At 41.6% G+C, this 19,640-nt stretch overlaps 4 protein-coding genes and 1 pseudogene across 4 annotated transcripts in view; all 5 read right to left on the bottom strand.

The window, feature by feature from the left end:
* LOC143006355 (B2 bradykinin receptor-like) overlaps positions 1 to 19,640 on the bottom strand; it is a 42,364-nt gene that overhangs the window by 4,527 nt on the left and 18,197 nt on the right. The gene's annotated exons all lie outside the window — the stretch shown is intronic.
* On the bottom strand, positions 2,038 to 3,819 carry LOC143006131 (uncharacterized). Its single transcript, XM_076157453.1, has 2 exons — positions 3,800 to 3,819; positions 2,038 to 3,011 (listed from the first exon to the last, which is right to left on the bottom strand). The coding sequence occupies exons 1-2, from the start codon at positions 3,817 to 3,819 to the stop codon at positions 2,078 to 2,080; spliced, it is 954 nt and encodes a 317-aa protein (XP_076013568.1). The 3' UTR covers positions 2,038 to 2,077.
* Positions 5,026 to 9,693, bottom strand: LOC143006205 (B2 bradykinin receptor-like). Its single transcript, XM_076157558.1, has 3 exons — positions 9,534 to 9,693; positions 8,458 to 8,553; positions 5,026 to 7,585 (listed from the first exon to the last, which is right to left on the bottom strand). The coding sequence occupies exons 2-3, from the start codon at positions 8,475 to 8,477 to the stop codon at positions 6,619 to 6,621; spliced, it is 987 nt and encodes a 328-aa protein (XP_076013673.1). The 5' UTR covers positions 8,478 to 8,553; positions 9,534 to 9,693; the 3' UTR covers positions 5,026 to 6,618.
* Positions 10,763 to 13,080, bottom strand: LOC143006130 (B2 bradykinin receptor-like; annotated as a pseudogene).
* Positions 14,287 to 18,963, bottom strand: LOC143006009 (B2 bradykinin receptor-like). The gene is made up of 3 exons (XM_076157313.1): positions 18,804 to 18,963; positions 17,719 to 17,814; positions 14,287 to 16,846 (listed from the first exon to the last, which is right to left on the bottom strand). The coding sequence occupies exons 2-3, from the start codon at positions 17,736 to 17,738 to the stop codon at positions 15,880 to 15,882; spliced, it is 987 nt and encodes a 328-aa protein (XP_076013428.1). The 5' UTR covers positions 17,739 to 17,814; positions 18,804 to 18,963; the 3' UTR covers positions 14,287 to 15,879.

Genomic DNA, 19,640 nt, shown 5'->3' with positions numbered 1-19,640 from the left:
ATACAAAGCACGTCACTGTTACCTTCGGTGTAACCTAACCACGACTGCCGGCTCCCAGGCTGAGGCAGTCTCCTTTTATTTCCATAGCCCCTCCCACTAGGCTTTAAACAATTTCATAAATCAATTAACCCAATTTCTACTCACAAAAACAGCAGTCACAGTTACCTTAACCTCAAATATAAATTACACAAATTATCCCTACTATATCTCATTCTACAGAAATGAAAAGCAGGTCATTTGTAACTCAAAGAATGGATTCTGCAAACAAAAACAAATTATTCCCTTTCACGTCACCGTGCAAGGGCGCGAAACTATTCCATTTAAACAAAGCAAATGTGACGCCTCGGGTTGGCCAACCCACTCCGGCTGGGACATCGCGGAGCGAGCGCGCAGCGCATCTCAAGCCGCATGGTGCGTAAATGTAAGTTGAGATCACCAGTGTGCCGCTTTGGTTGCTGTGAAATTGTAACGGGGTTATTCAAACTGAGGGAGAACGGATAGGAGGGAGGGCGAAAGTGTGTGTGTGCGTGTGTGCATGTGTGCGCTGACCAGAGTCATTGACGGGGCCGCGCTGGCACAGTGCCGCTCCGTCACATTATCCCCCTCCTCCCGGAGGTTGGCGATGTGCAGCAACCTCGAAAGGTAGTCTGCCACTACATTCGTCTTCCCTGATCGGTGTCGGATGATGAATTTGAAGGGCTGTAGCGAGAGGTACCATCGAGTGAGGCGGCTGTTATGGTCCTTCATCGAGTTGATCCAAGTGAGAGCTCTGTGGTCAGTCTCTAGATCAAACTCCCGTCCAAGCAAATAATACTGCAGGCTCTCCAGCGCCCACTTAATGGCCAGGCCCTCTTTTTCCACCGTGGAATACCTGGTCTCCCGTGGCAGGAGCTTGCGGCTTAGGTACAGAACTGGTCTTTCCTCCCCAGGGGCTCCTTGGGCTAGGACTGCCCCGAGGCCGACCGTGGATGCTTCCACTTGTACCAGAAATCTTCTGCTGAAGTCTGGGCTCTTGAGGACAGGGGAAGAACACAGGTGGGCCTTCAAGGTGCTGAAGGCTTTTTCACAGTCGTCCGTCCAAGTGACCGGGTTCCTATGTTCCTTACTGGTCAGTGCTGTGAGTGGGGCCACTATGGTAGCAAACTGGGACACGAACCGCCTATACCAACCAGCCAATCCCAGGAAGGACCGTACCTCCCTCTTGGTGCGAGGTCGAGGGCAGTTCTGGATAGCTGCCACCTTATCCACTTGCTGATGCACCTGTCCTCGTCCCAGTCGGTAACCCAAGTAGCTTGTCTCCCGCTTGCCCACTCACACTTGGAGGGGTTGAGTGTCAAACCAGCATTCTGTATCCGACCCAGTACCAGAGCTAGGTGTTGCACATGCTCCTCCCATGTCTTACTGTAGATCACAACGTCATCCAGGTAAGCTGCGCTGCAGCTGTCACACCCCTGGAGGACCCTGTCCATCAGTCTCTGGAAAGTGGCTGGTGCTCCATGTAGTCCAAAAGGCATCACTGTGAACTGGAAAAGTCCAGCTGGTGTTCGGAACGCCGTGTATGGCCGACAGGACTCCTACCTGGCAGCTCCGGTTTTCTCCAGTAAGTCGTCGATTCTTGGCATCGGGTAAGCATCAAACTCGGAGATGGCGTTCAGCTTCCTGAAGGCAATGCATATACGGAGTGAGCCATCTTTCTTGAACACGATGACGACTGGGCTGCACCACTCGGAGTTGGAGGGCTGAATTACTCCCAGCTTCAGCATCTCCCCCACCTCCTGCTGCAGCTTTCCCACCAGCTGTTGTGGGATACAATAGGGGCGTTGGCGGATTGGTCGTCCATCCTTGAGGCGAACAACATGCTCGATAAGGGTGCTTTTCCCTGGGTTGGCCGCAAAAAGGGAAGGAGCCTGCTGGAAAACCTGAAGAAGCTGTTCAGTTTTCTCCGCTGAAAGATAGGCCAACGCAGGAGTAGCAGTCCTCGTTAGTGTCGGTTCCGGCTCCATTTCCTCTTCCATGTCCACCTCCCTCATCAGCAGAACCTTTTCTGGAGCCTGGACTGGACGGTCTTTCCACTCTTTCAGCAGGTTGATGTGGTAGGTCTGTTTTGTTTTTTTCCTTTCCGGGTGATGGACCTCGTACGTGACCAGGCCAATCCTGCGGTGATACTGTATGGCCCTTGCCATGTTGCCAATAGTTTGTGGTTGGACGAAGGGAGGAGCAGCAGGACTTTTTGGCCAGGCTGGAACTCCCGGTGCCGAGCCTGTTGATCATACCAGCACTTCTGGCTCTTCTGGGCCTCACGCATGTTGACCTCTGCCTCCTCCTGGTATTTTTCCAGCCGATTTGTGTCCAGCACAAACTGCACCACACTTCTATCACTTGGAGTGGTGCGAGGGGCCTCCCAGCTTTTCCGAAGCAAATCCAATGGCCCCTGTACATCCCAGCCATACAGCAGCTCGAAAGGCGAGAAACCTGTTGAGGCCTGGGGAACTTCTCTGTAGGCAAACAGTATAAATGGCAGCCAGCGGTCCCAGTCCTTGCCAGTGTCATCCACAAATGTTTTCAGCATTCTCTTCAGGCTAAAGCCCCACACCAGCACACAGCCCAGTTTAGCGTATTTCGGCCTGCGCATTCTGCCATAGGACATTGGGTGAACCAGTGCCACATAACGATCTATACTAACAAGAACCAGGATGTAAATGCTGCAGCAGGCGTTCATCTTCATTGATATCTTGACCAGTATGCAGAGGGCTGGGTCAAAGTACCAGTTGTACATATTGGCTATATTAGCAACAAAGATGGCCAAACATGCCATCAGGAGAAGGTCAGCAGCAGCAAGGTTACTGAAGTAGATCTCAGCCACGGTGCAGGACTTCTTGTGGAGGCAGAACACCAACAGTACAAACACATTACCCACAATCCCAAGAACACTGATGACCAGGAGAGGCACAAAACCTGTGTAGAGCTCAAAGTCCGAAACTTCAGTGTTTGAGGTGCTGATTTCTGGAACACTGTGCAGAGAAGAAAAGAGAACAATTGTAATATAATAAAAACACTGATTACAGCAAATTTCATTAAATATTTTCAGAAGCATTTTATGCTAAGGAACAGTCTTGCTTATCATTTGGACATGTCCATACAAAATTAAAAAAATGGCCAGTGACACCTTGCAGGACAAAGGTTTTGAAAGGCGTTCAGGTCAGGTCAGGTCCATTCTGATTGGAGGTGAACATGTGACCAAGAAAGTCACATGGTGCCATTGTCTGAACGTCTTTATCTGAACACTGAACCCTGATGAACTTGCAAGCGAAATATGACGCAGGGTGACAATCCCATGTTAAAGTAGCAGATCATATGTGTGCACTGTGTGCTTGGCAGTGGAAAATGAATAAGTACCACTTTTTGACTGCAAGTTTCTGATTCAGGCATAAACGTGCACATTACAATATTTGTTTTTGCAGCCTTCTTAATTCACAGCTTTTTGGCCACACTGGTTGACAGATATCAAACAACCTGATTTTCATTCAACTATTTGGTCACACATCAATATTAATTTGATACTCAAAATGTTTTGACTTTCTTTGAGAGCTTTTTCTCTCAAGTAACAATTGTCTTGACCATTAGTATTAAGCATGAAACATTGAGTAGTTGATATTGATTGTTATTGAGCTTCTTTCCTAAAAATGCAGTTTCTAACTGTCAAAATCGAAACCCAATTCCGTTTTTAGGTTTCCTAAAAGATAACCATGACTCACAGATGAGTGAAATTTAAATGAAATGTATGCTATTCATACGGCACCTTGTTGTCGGTAGAGTCATTCTTCAAGAGTTCTCCAAGTAAATCCAGAAGTGAAATGATGAAGAGCTTCCCCTCCTCTCTGATCCTCAGAACTAAAGGAGAAAGAAAACTCTTTAAATCAATGTCTCTCGCTCTCTCTCCTGCTTAAGCATACAGTTTGCACCTTCAGAATGTTTGTATTCAGTAGCTGGGAGTTTTTTTTAATGACATTGCGTTTTCTTTTAATAAAGACGCTTTCTCTAGACAGACTAGAGAAAGTGGTTCTTTAAAACGATTCACTGGTTGTTTAATCAAACAAACATCTATCACTCTGTAAATACACATAGATGTTACAAAGTGCCATTGAAAGAATACTTCAAACCGAGTAAAATTACTGATGACACTTGTACAACAACCAACTGCCAATGCCAACATGTTTGTGTGAATGATCATGTGCTGTACTCACAACTCACACACTCAATCTAAACCACATTCAGCCACATTTTCCTAACTGGACCAGACAGAAACGCAACAGGTCCCTTGAGAGCTGTTGTGTGCTCAGTCTCCTGGTTTGGGGAGGTTACTGTACCTGTGTTTAGGGACTGTGGCAAAGGTACACAACAGAAGGAAGAAAGGAGACCACAATAGTTAAATGTATGTTATACTGAAATATATCTTAGTGCTAAGACCATGGGACTCTAGGTGGTTTTACAGCAGCACTATTTTAAAACCCTCATTTTGATGATTTTGTATTGGAAATAATGGTCAATGACTTCACTACTATGGTGTAATGTTGTAGTAGACACAAGGAACCCCTGCTGGCGTTTTTGGTGAATGTGGTGGCACTGTACTTCATAGAGGTGTGGACATTTGCACATAACTTGAACTGGAGTCAGACTGGAGTTGTTTCTTTTCTTTGTGTACCTTTTTCACGGTCCCTAAGCACTCTTCTCAGTCTAGTTTCCACAAGGAGCAAAGTAACTTCTCCAGCCTGGGAGACTGAGCATGCAGAGTCAAAACAAGGTTGGAGACATGCAGTCACACATGCTCCAACAGGAGTGTGTGTGATTGCCTGTAACATCCTGTCAGGATTGAATCAATTTTTTTTCCCTCCAGTTTACTTACAGCAGCAAAAGTGCGTGTTATGAACGGCAAGCGATCAAGTTATTTTGATGTCGGACCCAGTTATGCGAAATACAGACACCAGAACATGGAATCAGGTAGCAAACAGAATTTAATGAACAAGACACAAACCAGGATGAAGCTGGGAACATGGAGGCTGGGCGCTGCAGCTGGAGACACTGAACATGAAACGCTTGACAAAGCGAGAGTGAGTGAATCCCCAAAACAGAATCCCGGAGCACAGGAAAAACAAAAGGTCCACTCACTTAAAACAAAAAACAGCGCAGCATGCAAAGTCCAACTCAAAATCCTGTGAACAAAACTGATGACTAAACTGAAGAACTGAGTAGTAAGTAGTAGTGCTCTTCAGCCACACATGGCTGGCTGACCTGGAACCTAAATACTCAGTGTAATCACACACAACAAACACATGTAAACAACCAATACAGAAACAGCGCAATCACACACAGATCCTAATAGTGTGTGGCATACACAGTTTGAATTAATTGATATCATTTTGAAGTTCTTTATTTATCAGTCATTTCTGTCGTTTCTCTCTGCTTGTTCAAAGAAAACTGGACACTTTTGGACAAAATAGATTCCAGCTTGGGATTATGCATAGAAATATTTTTGTTTTGTATTTACAGTATATTTACAGTATATTTTTATAACTTAAACCTTCAACACTTTTTGCACAACTGGATGAAGACCAAAACAGAGCCAAAGGGTGAATATTAGTCTCAGGTGTGTGGAAATGACTCCGGTGCCTCACTAGTGTTTCTCCATGACTGTTGAATGTATGTAAAAATCCAACTCTTTGCTATAGAGCATATTAGCCAAACCATGCCAGGCCTTCAGCTCAAAGTGACATTTTTCATTAATAATAAAACCATTTCCTGTATTTCACGGTTTTAATTAGCATTTTTTTTTTTTTTACATACATGAGTTATAATGGCCTCAATAATTGTAAACATGCACTTTATTATTACCTGATATAAGTGCAATTAAAATACATTCAACTTCACCAACAAAGCAATATTAAGCTACATAATGCATTAAATGGAACAATTTGTATCGGAAAGAAAAGAACATTGTGAGAAGCAGCTGTGCTGTAAAGTTAAAAGAGGTCAGCAATAGTAGCTGCAATGCAACTCGCAAAGTGAGTCAAGAGAGGAAACCCGGATATCTCGTAGGAAGTTGGAGAACACTTTCAAATGGCCTTCAGAAACAAGCAAACCACTGTGCCAGAGAAGTAAACTCGAGTAATTCAGTAATTCAGTACTTCAGCAATTTCCCTCAGGGTAATAAACTTTTATCTTATCTTCTCTTAACCAGACTAGACTTGACAACTAACTACGACACTAAGTTAAGATCAATCACAATTTAAATCCATTTAATTATTTTAATACATCCTGAAAGTCCTGTTTAATTATTCAGTTTTTATCATCTCACAGATCACTTCAATCATCTCATTTGGAATCCATCATGCATCCCCAGTGATATAATGCTGTTTAATTATTCAGCGTCGCTACTGTGTTTGGTCCTGAATTGTTTGTCTGAAATGTCATTATGTTCTATATATGACATTGATCTGATCTGATCTGATCTGATCTGATCTGATCTGATCTGATCTGATCTCATCTCATCTCATCTCATTTATCTAATCTATTTCTCTGTAATAAGATAAGATAAAACGTTATTACTCCGAGGAAAATTGCTTAAATGGTGTCTAGTTCTACTGCATGAAAGTTGGTTGCTTTGCAGATCAGCTCGGGAACCCTCTTAAACGATTCACAAACTTTTTCCCTGAAGTTTTTTCCTACAATGACGTAGAGGATGGGTTTGAGTGCACTGTTGAAATACGCTAGGTTCACAGAGATCTGATAGATGGGCTGTAGGATATTACTGTTGGCATTTTTCAGAATGTTAGCTCTGTGTAGCTCCTCCAGAATCCTGATCAGGTGGTAAGGTGCATAGCAGATGAAGAAGACCACCAGGACCACCAACACCAGAAAGGTGGGTTTATTCTCTGTGTCCTCACCACGGAACCTCGACATTGCGCTAAGAGCCAGAACAATCTTGACAGTGCAGTAGGAAATAAAGCAAACAGGGATGATGAAGCTGAACATGGCAGATATCCCAACATAGATCCAATATACAGAGTCTGTGTATGTCAGGTAGCAAAAGGTTTTGTTAAATTCAGGAAAGTAGTCCACTTTCCTATGGACGATTGTGGGCACACTCATGAGCAGGCCAAAGCCCCACACCAGCACACAGCCCAGTTTGGCGTATTTTGGACTGCGCATTCTGCCATGGGACATTGGGTGAACCAGTGCCACATAACGATCTATACTAACAAGAACCAGGAAGTAAATGCTGCAGTAGGTGTTCATCTTGAAGGCCATACTGACCAGTTTGCAGAGGACTGAGCCATAGGACCAGTCGTATCTGTTGGCTGTATGAGCAGCAAAGATGGCTAAACATGACACCAGGACAAGGTCAGCAGCAGCCAGGTTACTAAGGTAGATCTCAGCCACGGTGCAGGCCTTCTTGTGGAGGCAGAACACCAACAGGACAAACACATTACCCACAATCCCAAGAATACTGATGATCAGGAGAGGCACAAGAGCTGTGTAGAGCTCAAGGTCCAAAACTCCAGAGTCTGAGGTGCTGTTTTCTGGAACACTATGCAAAGAAGAAAAGAAAACAATTGTAATATAACAAAAACACAGTTTGAAGCTAAGTTCATTATTTTTTTTCAGAAACATTTCATCCTAGAGAACAGTCTTGCAAATCATTTGAAAATGTCCAAATCATCAGTCAACATATTGATGAGTTCTGAGTCATTAATTAGCTGTATGTGAATGAAGAACCAGTTAATCTGTGACAAATGGAAAGGCACTGAAATTGTCTTTCCTTTAGTGTTTGTCTGTACGTGTGCCCCTGTTCTTCTTGGCCAGTGACACCTTGCAGGACAAAAGTTTTGAAAGGCGTTCAGGTCAGGTCAGGTCCATTCTGATTGGAGGTGAACATGTGACCATGACAGTCACATGGTGCCATTGTTTGAACATCTTTATCTGAACACTGAACCCTGATGAAGGCTAACCAGCCTGAACGGGAAGATGTTTTCTCTACTTTTAAATCCGACCTGAGTTCCTTGGATGTTTTTGCATTTTGAATATTAGAATCTATTGGCTAAAGAGCACAAGTGGAGACTTCAAACTACACCTGAGGAGCTTCTGGATTAATTCTTCAGTCTGAATAAATTGTTGATGTTTCACTTTTTTGGCACTACTGACTGACATCACTGAGAAATGCCCTAAATTAAAAAAAAGGTAGTTTGAACTTGCAAGCACAATATGACACAGAGTGACGATCCCATGTTAAAGTAGCAGATCACTGTGTGCTTGGCAGTGGAAAATGATTATGTACCACTTTTCAACTGCAAGTTCCCAATTCAGGCATAAACGTGCACATTACAATAAATGTTTGACATTTTTTGCAGACTTCTTAATTCATACATTTCTGGCAAGTAATCAATACAGTTGTCACAGCACCTTGTTGTCTGAAGAGTCATTCTTCAAGAGTTTTCCAAGTAAATCCGGAATTGAAATGATGAAGAGTTTCCCCTCCTCTTCGCTCTAATCCTTAGGCTTAAAGGAGAAAGAAAACTCTTTAAATCGACCACAGTTTCTCTCCTGCCCCTCTCTCTCTCTCTCTCTCTCTCTCTCTCTCTCTCTCTCTCTCTCTCTCTCTCTCTCTCTTCACTAAAGCATACAGTTTGCGCCATCTGTGAGTTTTTTTAAATGACATTCTCCATGCAATTTCTATTGATAAGGTACCACTAGAGGAACCGATTCTTTAAAACAATTCACTGGTTGTCTAATCAAACAAACATCTATCACTCTGTAAACACACATACACCTTACAAAGTGCCATTCAAATTGAGTAAAATGACTGATGACAATCGTATGACAATTTGCAGTAATACACCTCAATGGCTCTGATCAACTATTCCACATTTTGTGTACTGTGTGTAATGTGATCTATAATAACTGTCCAATCTAATGGCAGCAGTGTAACTCAAGAAGCAGTCATAATATATTGCCACCTACGCCTGTTGTCTTATTGTCAAATGAAACAAAAATGACTTCCACATAGGTATCGACTCAAAGAGTGTGAGATCCTCGGTTCAAACCCTGTATGTCAAAACCCTGAAGCTGCTAGTGTTGTTTTTGTTATTACAAGCCAACATCAATGAGATCTCAAGAATTCCTTTTCAGATTTAAATTAAGTTCATATCGTCTCTGTTAACCAGCATGTAATGATGATGATGATGCAGGGATGAAGAGCAGTGGAAGGATGGCGATAAGGATGAAGACCTATTAGATGGGCAGGTGGTGACTTGAGCAGCGCCGACTCAACTGCCTAAACATTGAGATTTTATGAGTAATTATGTCCTGTACGCACAACTCACACACTCAGTTTAAACCACATTCAGACAGAAACGCAACTAAGACAAACAATGTGCAGCTTTGATAAAGTTAGCTGGACTCGTTCATCCTGGTTTATATGGAAAACAATCATGATTGCAGAGTTTTTTTTTTACCATAGAAGCTGAATGATTACTCACCTAGGGATAAAGAAACACGCTTCTAGATGTGCAGCTGTTACGCGAGAAACATTGACCAAGATGACGATGACGATAACTCTGTATTGGTGGTAAATAACGCAGGTCTCTTCAGAGCTCTTGTGTGTTCAGTGATCAGTTTCCTGGTTTGGGGAGGTTACTGTGCCTGTGCATGCAGAGTCAAAACAAGTTTGGAGTTAAACTGGAAACCCTAGCACAATGTGAGTGCCAATGATTGTCAACAGTTGCCAACTTGACGTCATACAGTTGTAAGACAGGGAGCCACACACGCTCCAACAGGCGTTTGAACTAAGTGAATAAGTTGATATAGCAGTTGAAGTTCTTTATTTATCAGCCATCTCTGTCATTCCTCTACTTGTTAAAAGAAACCCCCAAGACTTCAATGGTCATCTGCAAACTTAATACGCCGAATCGGGCCGGCCAAATTCACCGGATCCACTCGCGGGCCGGAGATTCGCCACCCCTGCTGTAGAGCATATTAGCCTCACCGTGCCAGGAAATCAGCTCAAAGTGACACTTTTCATTAATAATAATACCATTTCCTGTATTTCACGGTTTTTATTAGCTTTTGTGATAAATGAGTTATGATGGCCTCAATAATGGCACTTAATGCTTCATAACAAGTGCTTCCAGAATTGATGTGTGTTGTGTGATGTGTGAATCATCAGATTTATTTGTTGGGGTTGTACATGTGTGAGTGCATGTGTGTGTGTGTGTGTGTGTGTGTGCACATGTGAGTTCAGAAAAACAGATTCTGATACAATGAGTCATACACAAGCAGAATCATGTGTTGGTCTGGTTGAGCCTCTCTTCATTGACATTAAATGTCTATTTACTTTATTCATCATTTAGTATTCATCAATAACTTTCATAATTCATCATTGATTGTTTTTGAGGTTGGATTAAAACACAATTAAAACACAATGTTTCCATTATACAAAGTTAAATATACATGTATATGTCTATAAATTATAGCATGTAGACTGCAAGATGCATTGAGAAGCGAACAATGAATAACTGACACCAAGAGCACAGAGACGATTTCTGACATGATGTTTTGTTTTCTGGTGTTTCACACTGAAATATGACATGTGGTTATCGGTTCTTTAAAGAATAAAATGGTGAGAAGCAGCTGTGCTGTAAAGTAAGAAGAGGACAGCAATAGCAGCTGCAATGCAACTGGCCAAGTGAGTCAAGAGAGCAAACCCAGACATCTCATAGGAAGTTGGAGAATGCTTTCAAATGGTCTTCAGAAACAAGCAAACCACCATGCCAGAGAAGTAAACTTGACCAGACTAGACTTGACGACTAACTACGACACTAAGTTAAGATCAGGACGAGTGAAAGGCCCACAAACACAGAGGGCAGGGGACATCTTATCATAACACAACCTAAAGCATCAACAAGAAATATCACAATTAAAATCCATCTAATTATTTTAATGACAGTTGATTCAGTATGAACTACATCCGGATAGTCATGTTTAATTACTCAGTTTTTATTGTATGTTTAACCATAAAGCATCTCACTTCCATCATCTCATTTTAAATCCATCATGCATCCCCAGTGATTTAATGCTGTTTAATTATTCAGTGTTGCTACTGTGTTTAGTCCTGAACTGTTTGTACTGAAACATATTGCGCAAGAGTGTTGGGTGCCACATTCTAAAATGTCATGATGTCAACATCATAATGTTCTATATATGATATTGATATTGATCTGATTCTAATCTGATCTAATCTAACTTCTAATCAAGTCTAGTTCTACTGCATGGAAAGTTTTCCAGATCAGCGCAGAACCTTCCGCTCTGAAACAATTCACAAACTTTTTCCCTGAAATTCTTCCCCACAATGACGTAGAGGATGGGGTTGAGTGCACTGTTGAAAAAGGCTAGGTAGGTAAAGATAGTATGGAAGATTTCTTGGATATCACTGCTGTCATTTTCCAGAATCTTAGCTTTTTGTAGTGCCTCCAGAATACTGAGCAGGAAGTAAGGTGCCCGGCAGATAATGAAGGCCACTAGGACCACAAGCACCAGAAAGGTGGCTTTATTCTCTGTGTCCTCTCCGTGGAACCTCAACATTGCCTTGTTCTTTAGAGCCTGAACAATCTTGACAGTGCAGTAGGAAATAATGCAAACAGGGATGATGAAGCTAAAAAGGGATATATTTCCCAACAAAGATCAGATGATGAGTTCCTGTGTAGTTCAAGGAGCAAAAGGTTTCGTTAGAGTCAGGACTGTAGACCGCTTCTCTATATACTATTGTGGGGACACTCATGAGCAGGCCAAACCCCCACACCAGCACACAGCCCAGTTTAGCATATTTAGGCCTCCGCATTCTGCCATAGGACATTGGGTGAACCAGTGCCACATATCGATCTATACTAACAAGAACCAGGAAGTAAATGCTGCAGCAGGCGTTCATCTTGATGACCATATTGTACAGTTTGCAGAGGACAGAACCAAAGGTCCAGTTAAATTTGTTGTCTGCTATATGAGCAGCCCAGATGGGTAAACATGATGCCAGGACAAGGTCAGCAGCAGCCAGGTTACTAAAGTAGATCTCAGCCACGGTGCAGGCCTTCTTGTGGAGGCAGAACACCAAGAGGACAAACACATTACCCACAATCCCAAGAACACTGATGACCAGGAGAGGCACAAAAACTGTGTAGAGCTCAAAGTCCGAATCTTCAGTGTTTGAGGTGCTGATTTCTGGAACACTGTGCAGAGAAGAAAAGAGAACAATTGTAATATAATAAAAACACTGATTACAGCAAATTTCATTAAATATTTTCAGAAGCATTTTATGCTAAGGAACAGTCTTGCTTATCATTTGGACATGTCCATACAAAATTAAAAAAATGGCCAGTGACACCTTGCAGGACAAAGGTTTTGAAAGGCGTTCAGGTCAGGTCAGGTCCATTCTGATTGGAGGTGAACATGTGACCAAGAAAGTCACATGGTGCCATTGTCTGAACGTCTTTATCTGAACACTGAACCCTGATGAACTTGCAAGCGAAATATGACGCAGGGTGACAATCCCATGTTAAAGTAGCAGATCATATGTGTGCACTGTGTGCTTGGCAGTGGAAAATGAATAAGTACCACTTTTTGACTGCAAGTTTCTGATTCAGGCATAAACGTGCACATTACAATATTTGTTTTTGCAGCCTTCTTAATTCACAGCTTTTTGGCCACACTGGTTGACAGATATCAAACAACCTGATTTTCATTCAACTATTTGGTCACACATCAATATTAATTTGATACTCAAAATGTTTTGACTTTCTTTGAGAGCTTTTTCTCTCAAGTAACAATTGTCTTGACCATTAGTATTAAGCATGAAACATTGAGTAGTTGATATTGATTGTTATTGAGCTTCTTTCCTAAAAATGCAGTTTCTAACTGTCAAAATCGAAACCCAATTCCGTTTTTAGGTTTCCTAAAAGATAACCATGACTCACAGATGAGTGAAATTTAAATGAAATGTATGCTATTCATACGGCACCTTGTTGTCGGTAGAGTCATTCTTCAAGAGTTCTCCAAGTAAATCCAGAAGTGAAATGATGAAGAGCTTCCCCTCCTCTCTGATCCTCAGAACTAAAGGAGAAAGAAAACTCTTTAAATCAATGTCTCTCGCTCTCTCTCCTGCTTAAGCATACAGTTTGCACCTTCAGAATGTTTGTATTCAGTAGCTGGGAGTTTTTTTTAATGACATTGCGTTGTCTTTTAATAAAGACGCTTTCTCTAGACAGACTAGAGAAAGTGGTTCTTTAAGACGATTCACTGGTTGTTTAATCAAACAAACATCTATCACTCTGTAAATACACATAGATGTTACAAAGTGCCATTGAAAGAATACTTCAAACCGAGTAAAATTACTGATGACACTTGTACAACAACCAACTGCCAATGCCAACATGTTTGTGTGAATGATCATGTGCTGTACTCACAACTCACACACTCAATCTAAACCACATTCAGCCACATTTTCCTAACTGGACCAGACAGAAACGCAACAGGTCCCTTGAGAGCTGTTGTGTGCTCAGTCTCCTGGTTTGGGGAGGTTACTGTACCTGTGTTTAGGGACTGTGGCAAAGGTACACAACAGAAGGAAGAAAGGAGACCACAATAGTTAAATGTATGTTATACTGAAATATATCTTAGTGCTAAGACCATGGGACTCTAGGTGGTTTTACAGCAGCACTATTTTAAAACCCTCATTTTGATGATTTTGTATTGGAAATAATGGTCAATGACTTCACTACTATGGTGTAATGTTGTAGTAGACACAAGGAACCCCTGCTGGCGTTTTTGGTGAATGTGGTGGCACTGTACTTCATAGAGGTGTGGACATTTGCACATGACTTGAACTGGAGTCAGACTGGAGTTGTTTCTTTTCTTTGTGTACCTTTTTCACGGTCCCTAAGCACTCTTCTCAGTCTAGTTTCCACAAGGAGCAAAGTAACTTCTCCAGCCTGGGAGACTGAGCATGCAGAGTCAAAACAAGGTTGGAGACATGCAGTCACACATGCTCCAACAGGAGTGTGTGTGATTGCCTGTAACATCCTGTCAGGATTGAATCAATTTTTTTTCCCTCCAGTTTACTTACAGCAGCAAAAGTGCGTGTTATGAACGGCAAGCGATCAAGTTATTTTGATGTCGGACCCAGTTATGCGAAATACAGACACCAGAACATGGAATCAGGTAGCAAACAGAATTTAATGAACAAGACACAAACCAGGATGAAGCTGGGAACATGGAGGCTGGGCGCTGCAGCTGGAGACACTGAACATGAAACGCTTGACAAAGCGAGAGTGAGTGAATCCCCAAAACAGAATCCCGGAGCACAGGAAAAACAAAAGGTCCACTCACTTAAAACAAAAAACAGCGCAGCATGCAAAGTCCAACTCAAAATCCTGTGAACAAAACTGATGACTAAACTGAAGAACTGAGTAGTAAGTAGTAGTGCTCTTCAGCCACACATGGCTGGCTGACCTGGAACCTAAATACTCAGTGTAATCACACACAACAAACACATGTAAACAACCAATACAGAAACAGCGCAATCACACACAGATCCTAATAGTGTGTGGCATACACAGTTTAAATTAATTGATATCATTTTGAAGTTCTTTATTTATCAGTCATTTCTGTCGTTTCTCTCTGCTTGTTCAAAGAAAACTGGACACTTTTGGACAAAATAGATTCCAGCTTGGGATTATGCATAGAAATATTTTTGTTTTGTATTTACAGTATATTTACAGTATATTTTTATAACTTAAACCTTCAACACTTTTTGCACAACTGGATGAAGACCAAAACAGAGCCAAAGGGTGAATATTAGTCTCAGGTGTGTGGAAATGACTCCGGTGCCTCACTAGTGTTTTTCCATGACTGTTGAATGTATGTAAAAATCCAACTCTTTGCTATAGAGCATATTAGCCAAACCATGCCAGGCCTTCAGCTCAAAGTGACATTTTTCATTAATAATAAAACCATTTCCTGTATTTCACGGTTTTAATTAGCATTTTTTTTTTTTTTACATACATGAGTTATAATGGCCTCAATAATTGTAAACATGCACTTTATCATTACCTGATATAAGTGCAATTAAAATACATTCAACTTCACCAACAAAGCAATATTAAGCTACATAATGCATTAAATGGAACAATTTGTATCGGAAAGAAAAGAACATTGTGAGAAGCAGCTGTGCTGTAAAGTTAAAAGAGGTCAGCAATAGTAGCTGCAATGCAACTCGCAAAGTGAGTCAAGAGAGGAAACCCGGATATCTCGTAGGAAGTTGGAGAACACTTTCAAATGGCCTTCAGAAACAAGCAAACCACTGTGCCAGAGAAGTAAACTCGAGTAATTCAGTAATTCAGTACTTCAGCAATTTCCCTCAGGGTAATAAACTTTTATCTTATCTTCTCTTAACCAGACTAGACTTGACAACTAACTACGACACTAAGTTAAGATCAATCACAATTTAAATCCATGTAATTATTTTAATACATCCTGAAAGTCCTGTTTAATTATTCAGTTTTTATCATCTCACAGATCACTTCAATCATCTCATTTGGAATCCATCATGCATCCCCAGTGATATAATGCTGTTTAATTATTCAGCGTCGCTACTGTGTTTGGTCCTGAATTGTTTGTCTGAAATGTCATTATGTTCTATATATGACATTGATCTGATCTGATCTGATCTGATCTGATCTCATCTCATCTCATCTCATCTCATCTCATCTCATCTCATTTATCTAATCTATTTCTCTGTAATAAGATAAGATAAAACGTTATTACTCCGAGGAAAATTGCTTAAATGGTGTCTAGTTCTACTGCATGAAAGTTGGTTGCTTTGCAGATCAGCTCGGGAACCCTCTTAAACGATTCACAAACTTTTTCCCTGAAGTTTTTTCCTACAATGACGTAGAGGATGGGGTTGAGTGCACTGTTGAAATACGCTAGGTTCACAGAGATCTGATAGATGGGCTGTAGGATATTACTGTTGGCATTTTTCAGAATGTTAGCTCTGTGTAGCTCCTCCAGAATCCTGATCAGGTGGTAAGGTGCCCAGCAGATGAAGAAGACCACCAGGACCACCAACACCAGAAAGGTGGCTTTATTCTCTGTGTCCTCACCACGGAACCTCGACATTGCGCTAAGAGCCAGAACAATCTTGACAGTGCAGTAGGAAATAAAGCAAACAGGGATGATGAAGCTGAACATGGCAGATATCCCAACATAGATCCAATATACAGAGTCTGTGTATGTCAGGTAGCAAAAGGTTTTGTTAAATTCAGGAAAGTAGTCCACTTTCCTATGGACGATTGTGGGCACACTCATGAGCAGGCCAAAGCCCCACACCAGCACACAGCCCAGTTTGGCGTATTTTGGACTGCGCATTCTGCCATGGGACATTGGGTGAACCAGTGCCACATAACGATCTATACTAACAAGAACCAGGAAGTAAATGCTGCAGTAGGTGTTCATCTTGAAGGCCATACTGACCAGTTTGCAGAGGACTGAGCCATAGGACCAGTCGTATCTGTTGGCTGTATGAGCAGCAAAGATGGCTAAACATGACACCAGGACAAGGTCAGCAGCAGCCAGGTTACTAAGGTAGATCTCAGCCACGGTGCAGGCCTTCTTGTGGAGGCAGAACACCAACAGGACAAACACATTACCCACAATCCCAAGAATACTGATGATCAGGAGAGGCACAAGAGCTGTGTAGAGCTCAAGGTCCAAAACTCCAGAGTCTGAGGTGCTGTTTTCTGGAACACTATGCAAAGAAGAAAAGAAAACAATTGTAATATAACAAAAACACAGTTTGAAGCTAAGTTCATTATTTTTTTTCAGAAACATTTCATCCTAGAGAACAGTCTTGCAAATCATTTGAAAATGTCCAAATCATCAGTCGACATATTGATGAGTTCTGAGTCATTAATTAGCTGTATGTGAATGAAGAACCAGTTAATCTGTGACAAATGGAAAGGCCCTGAAATTGTCTTTCCTTTAGTGTTTGTCTGTACGTGTGCCCCTGTTCTTCTTGGCCAGTGACACCTTGCAGGACAAAAGTTTTGAAAGGCGTTCAGGTCAGGTCAGGTCCATTCTGATTGGAGGTGAACATGTGACCATGACAGTCACATGGTGCCATTGTTTGAACATCTTTATCTGAACACTGAACCCTGATGAAGGCTAACCAGCCTGAACGGGAAGATGTTTTCTCTACTTTTAAATCCGACTTGAGTTCCTTGGATGTTTTTGCATTTTGAATATTAGAATCTATTGGCTAAAGAGCACAAGTGGAGACTTCAAACTACACCTGAGGAGCTTCTGGATTAATTCTTCAGTCTGAATAAATTGTTGATGTTTCACTTTTTTGGCACTACTGACTGACATCACTGAGAAATGCCCTAAATTAAAAAAAAGGTAGTTTGAACTTGCAAGCACAATATGACACAGAGTGACGATCCCATGTTAAAGTAGCAGATCACTGTGTGCTTGGCAGTGGAAAATGATTATGTACCACTTTTCAACTGCAAGTTCCTGATTCAGGCATAAACGTGCACATTACAATAAATGTTTGACATTTTTTGCAGACTTCTTAATTCACACATTTCTGGCAAGTAATCAATACAGTTGTCACAGCACCTTGTTGTCTGAAGAGTCATTCTTCAAGAGTTTTCCAAGTAAATCCGGAATTGAAATGATGAAGAGTTTCCCCTCCTCTTCGCTCTAATCCTTAGGCTTAAAGGAGAAAGAAAACTCTTTAAATCGACCACAGTTTCTCTCCTGCCCCTCTCTCTCTCTCTCTCTCTCTCTCTCTCTCTCTCTCTCTCTCTCTCTCTCTCTCTCTCTCTCTCTCTCTCTTCACTAAAGCATACAGTTTGCGCCATCTGTGAGTTTTTTTAAATGACATTCTCCATGCAATTTCTATTGATAAGGTACCACTAGAGGAACCGATTCTTTAAAACAATTCACTGGTTGTCTAATCAAACAAACATCTATCACTCTGTAAACACACATACACCTTACAAAGTGCCATTCAAATTGAGTAAAATGACTGATGACAATCGTATGACAATTTGCAGTAATAAACCTCAATGGCTCTGATCAACTATTCCACATTTTGTGTACTGTGTGTAATGTGATCTATAATAACTGTCCAATCTAATGGCAGCAGTGTAACTCAAGAAGCAGTCATAATATATTGCCACCTACGCCTGTTGTCTTATTGTCAAATGAAACAAAAATGACTTCCACATAGGTATCGACTCAAAGAGTGTGAGATCCTCGGTTCAAACCCTGTATGTCAAAACGCTGAAGCTGCTAGTGTTGTTTTTGTTATTACAAGCCAACATCAATGAGATCTCAAGAATTCCTTTTCAGATTTAAATTAAGTTCATATCGTCTCTGTTAACCAGCATGTAATGATGATGATGATGCAGGGATGAAGAGCAGTGGAAGGATGGCGACAAGGATGAAGACCTATTAGATGGGCAGGTGGTGACTTGAGCAGCGCCGACTCAACTGCCTAAACATTTTTTTATGAGTAATTATGTCCTGTACTCACAACTCACACACTCAGTTTAAACCACATTCAGACAGAAACGCAACTAAGACAAACAATGTGCAGCTTTGATAAAGTTAGCTGGACTCGTTCATCCTGGTTTATATGGAAAACAATCATGATTGCAGAGTTTTTTTTTTACCATAGAAGCTGAATGATTACTCACCTAGGGATAAAGAAACACGCTTCTAGATGTGCAGCTGTTACGCGAGAAACATTGACCAAGATGACGATGACGATAACTCTGTATTGGTGGTAAATAACGCAGGTCTCTTCAGAGCTCTTGTGTGTTCAGTGATCAGTTTCCTGGTTTGGGGAGGTTACTGTGCCTGTGCATGCAGAGTCAAAACAAGTTTGGAGTTAAACTGGAAACCCTACCACAATGTGAGTGCCAATGATTGTCAACAGTTGCCAACTTGACGTCATACAGTTGTAAGACAGGGAGCCACACACGCTCCAACAGGCGTTTGAACTAAGTGAATAAGTTGATATAGCAGTTCTTTATTTATCAGCCATCTCTGTCATTCCTCTACTTGTTAAAAGAAACCCCCAAGACTTCAATGGTCATCTGCAAACTTAATACGCCGAATCGGGCCGGCCAAATTCACCGGATCCACTCGCGGGCCGGAGGTTCGCCACCCCTGCTGTAGAGCATATTAGCCTCACCGTGCCAGGAAATCAGCTCAAAGTGACACTTTTCATTAATAATAATACCATTTCCTGTATTTCACGGTTTTTATTAGCTTTTGTGATAAATGAGTTATGATGGCCTCAATAATGGCACTTAATGCTTCATAACAAGTGCTTCCAGAATTGATGTGTGTTGTGTGATGTGTGAATCATCAGATTTATTTGTTGGGGTTGTACATGTGTGAGTGCATGTGTGTGTGTGTGTGTGTGTGTGTGCACATGTGAGTTCAGAAAAACAGATTCTGATACAATGAGTCATACACAAGCAGAATCATGTGTTGGTCTGGTTGAGCCTCTCTTCATTGACATTAAA

Source organism: Genypterus blacodes, unplaced genomic scaffold (genome assembly GCF_046128005.1).
Source record: "Genypterus blacodes isolate CSIRO-AG114 ecotype Tasmania unplaced genomic scaffold, CSIRO-AGI_Gbla_v1 ptg000073l_1, whole genome shotgun sequence".
NCBI lineage: Eukaryota > Metazoa > Chordata > Actinopteri > Ophidiiformes > Ophidiidae > Genypterus > Genypterus blacodes.
This window is presented reverse-complemented; position numbering and strand designations above follow the sequence as displayed.

What these genes read in the sequence shown, in the direction of transcription:
- LOC143006131 (XM_076157453.1), bottom strand. Translation starts at nt 3,819, where the DNA reads ATGACTCTACCGACAACAAG. An exon ending in ATGACTCTACCGACAACAAG is followed by an intron (nt 3,012 to 3,799) that starts GTGCCGTATGAA and finishes TTCTCTGCACAG; the next exon opens with TGTTCCAGAAATCAGCACCT.
- LOC143006205 (XM_076157558.1), bottom strand. Translation starts at nt 8,477, where the DNA reads ATGACTCTTCAGACAACAAG. An exon ending in ATGACTCTTCAGACAACAAG is followed by an intron (nt 7,586 to 8,457) that starts GTGCTGTGACAA and finishes TTCTTTGCATAG; the next exon opens with TGTTCCAGAAAACAGCACCT.
- LOC143006009 (XM_076157313.1), bottom strand. Translation starts at nt 17,738, where the DNA reads ATGACTCTTCAGACAACAAG. An exon ending in ATGACTCTTCAGACAACAAG is followed by an intron (nt 16,847 to 17,718) that starts GTGCTGTGACAA and finishes TTCTTTGCATAG; the next exon opens with TGTTCCAGAAAACAGCACCT.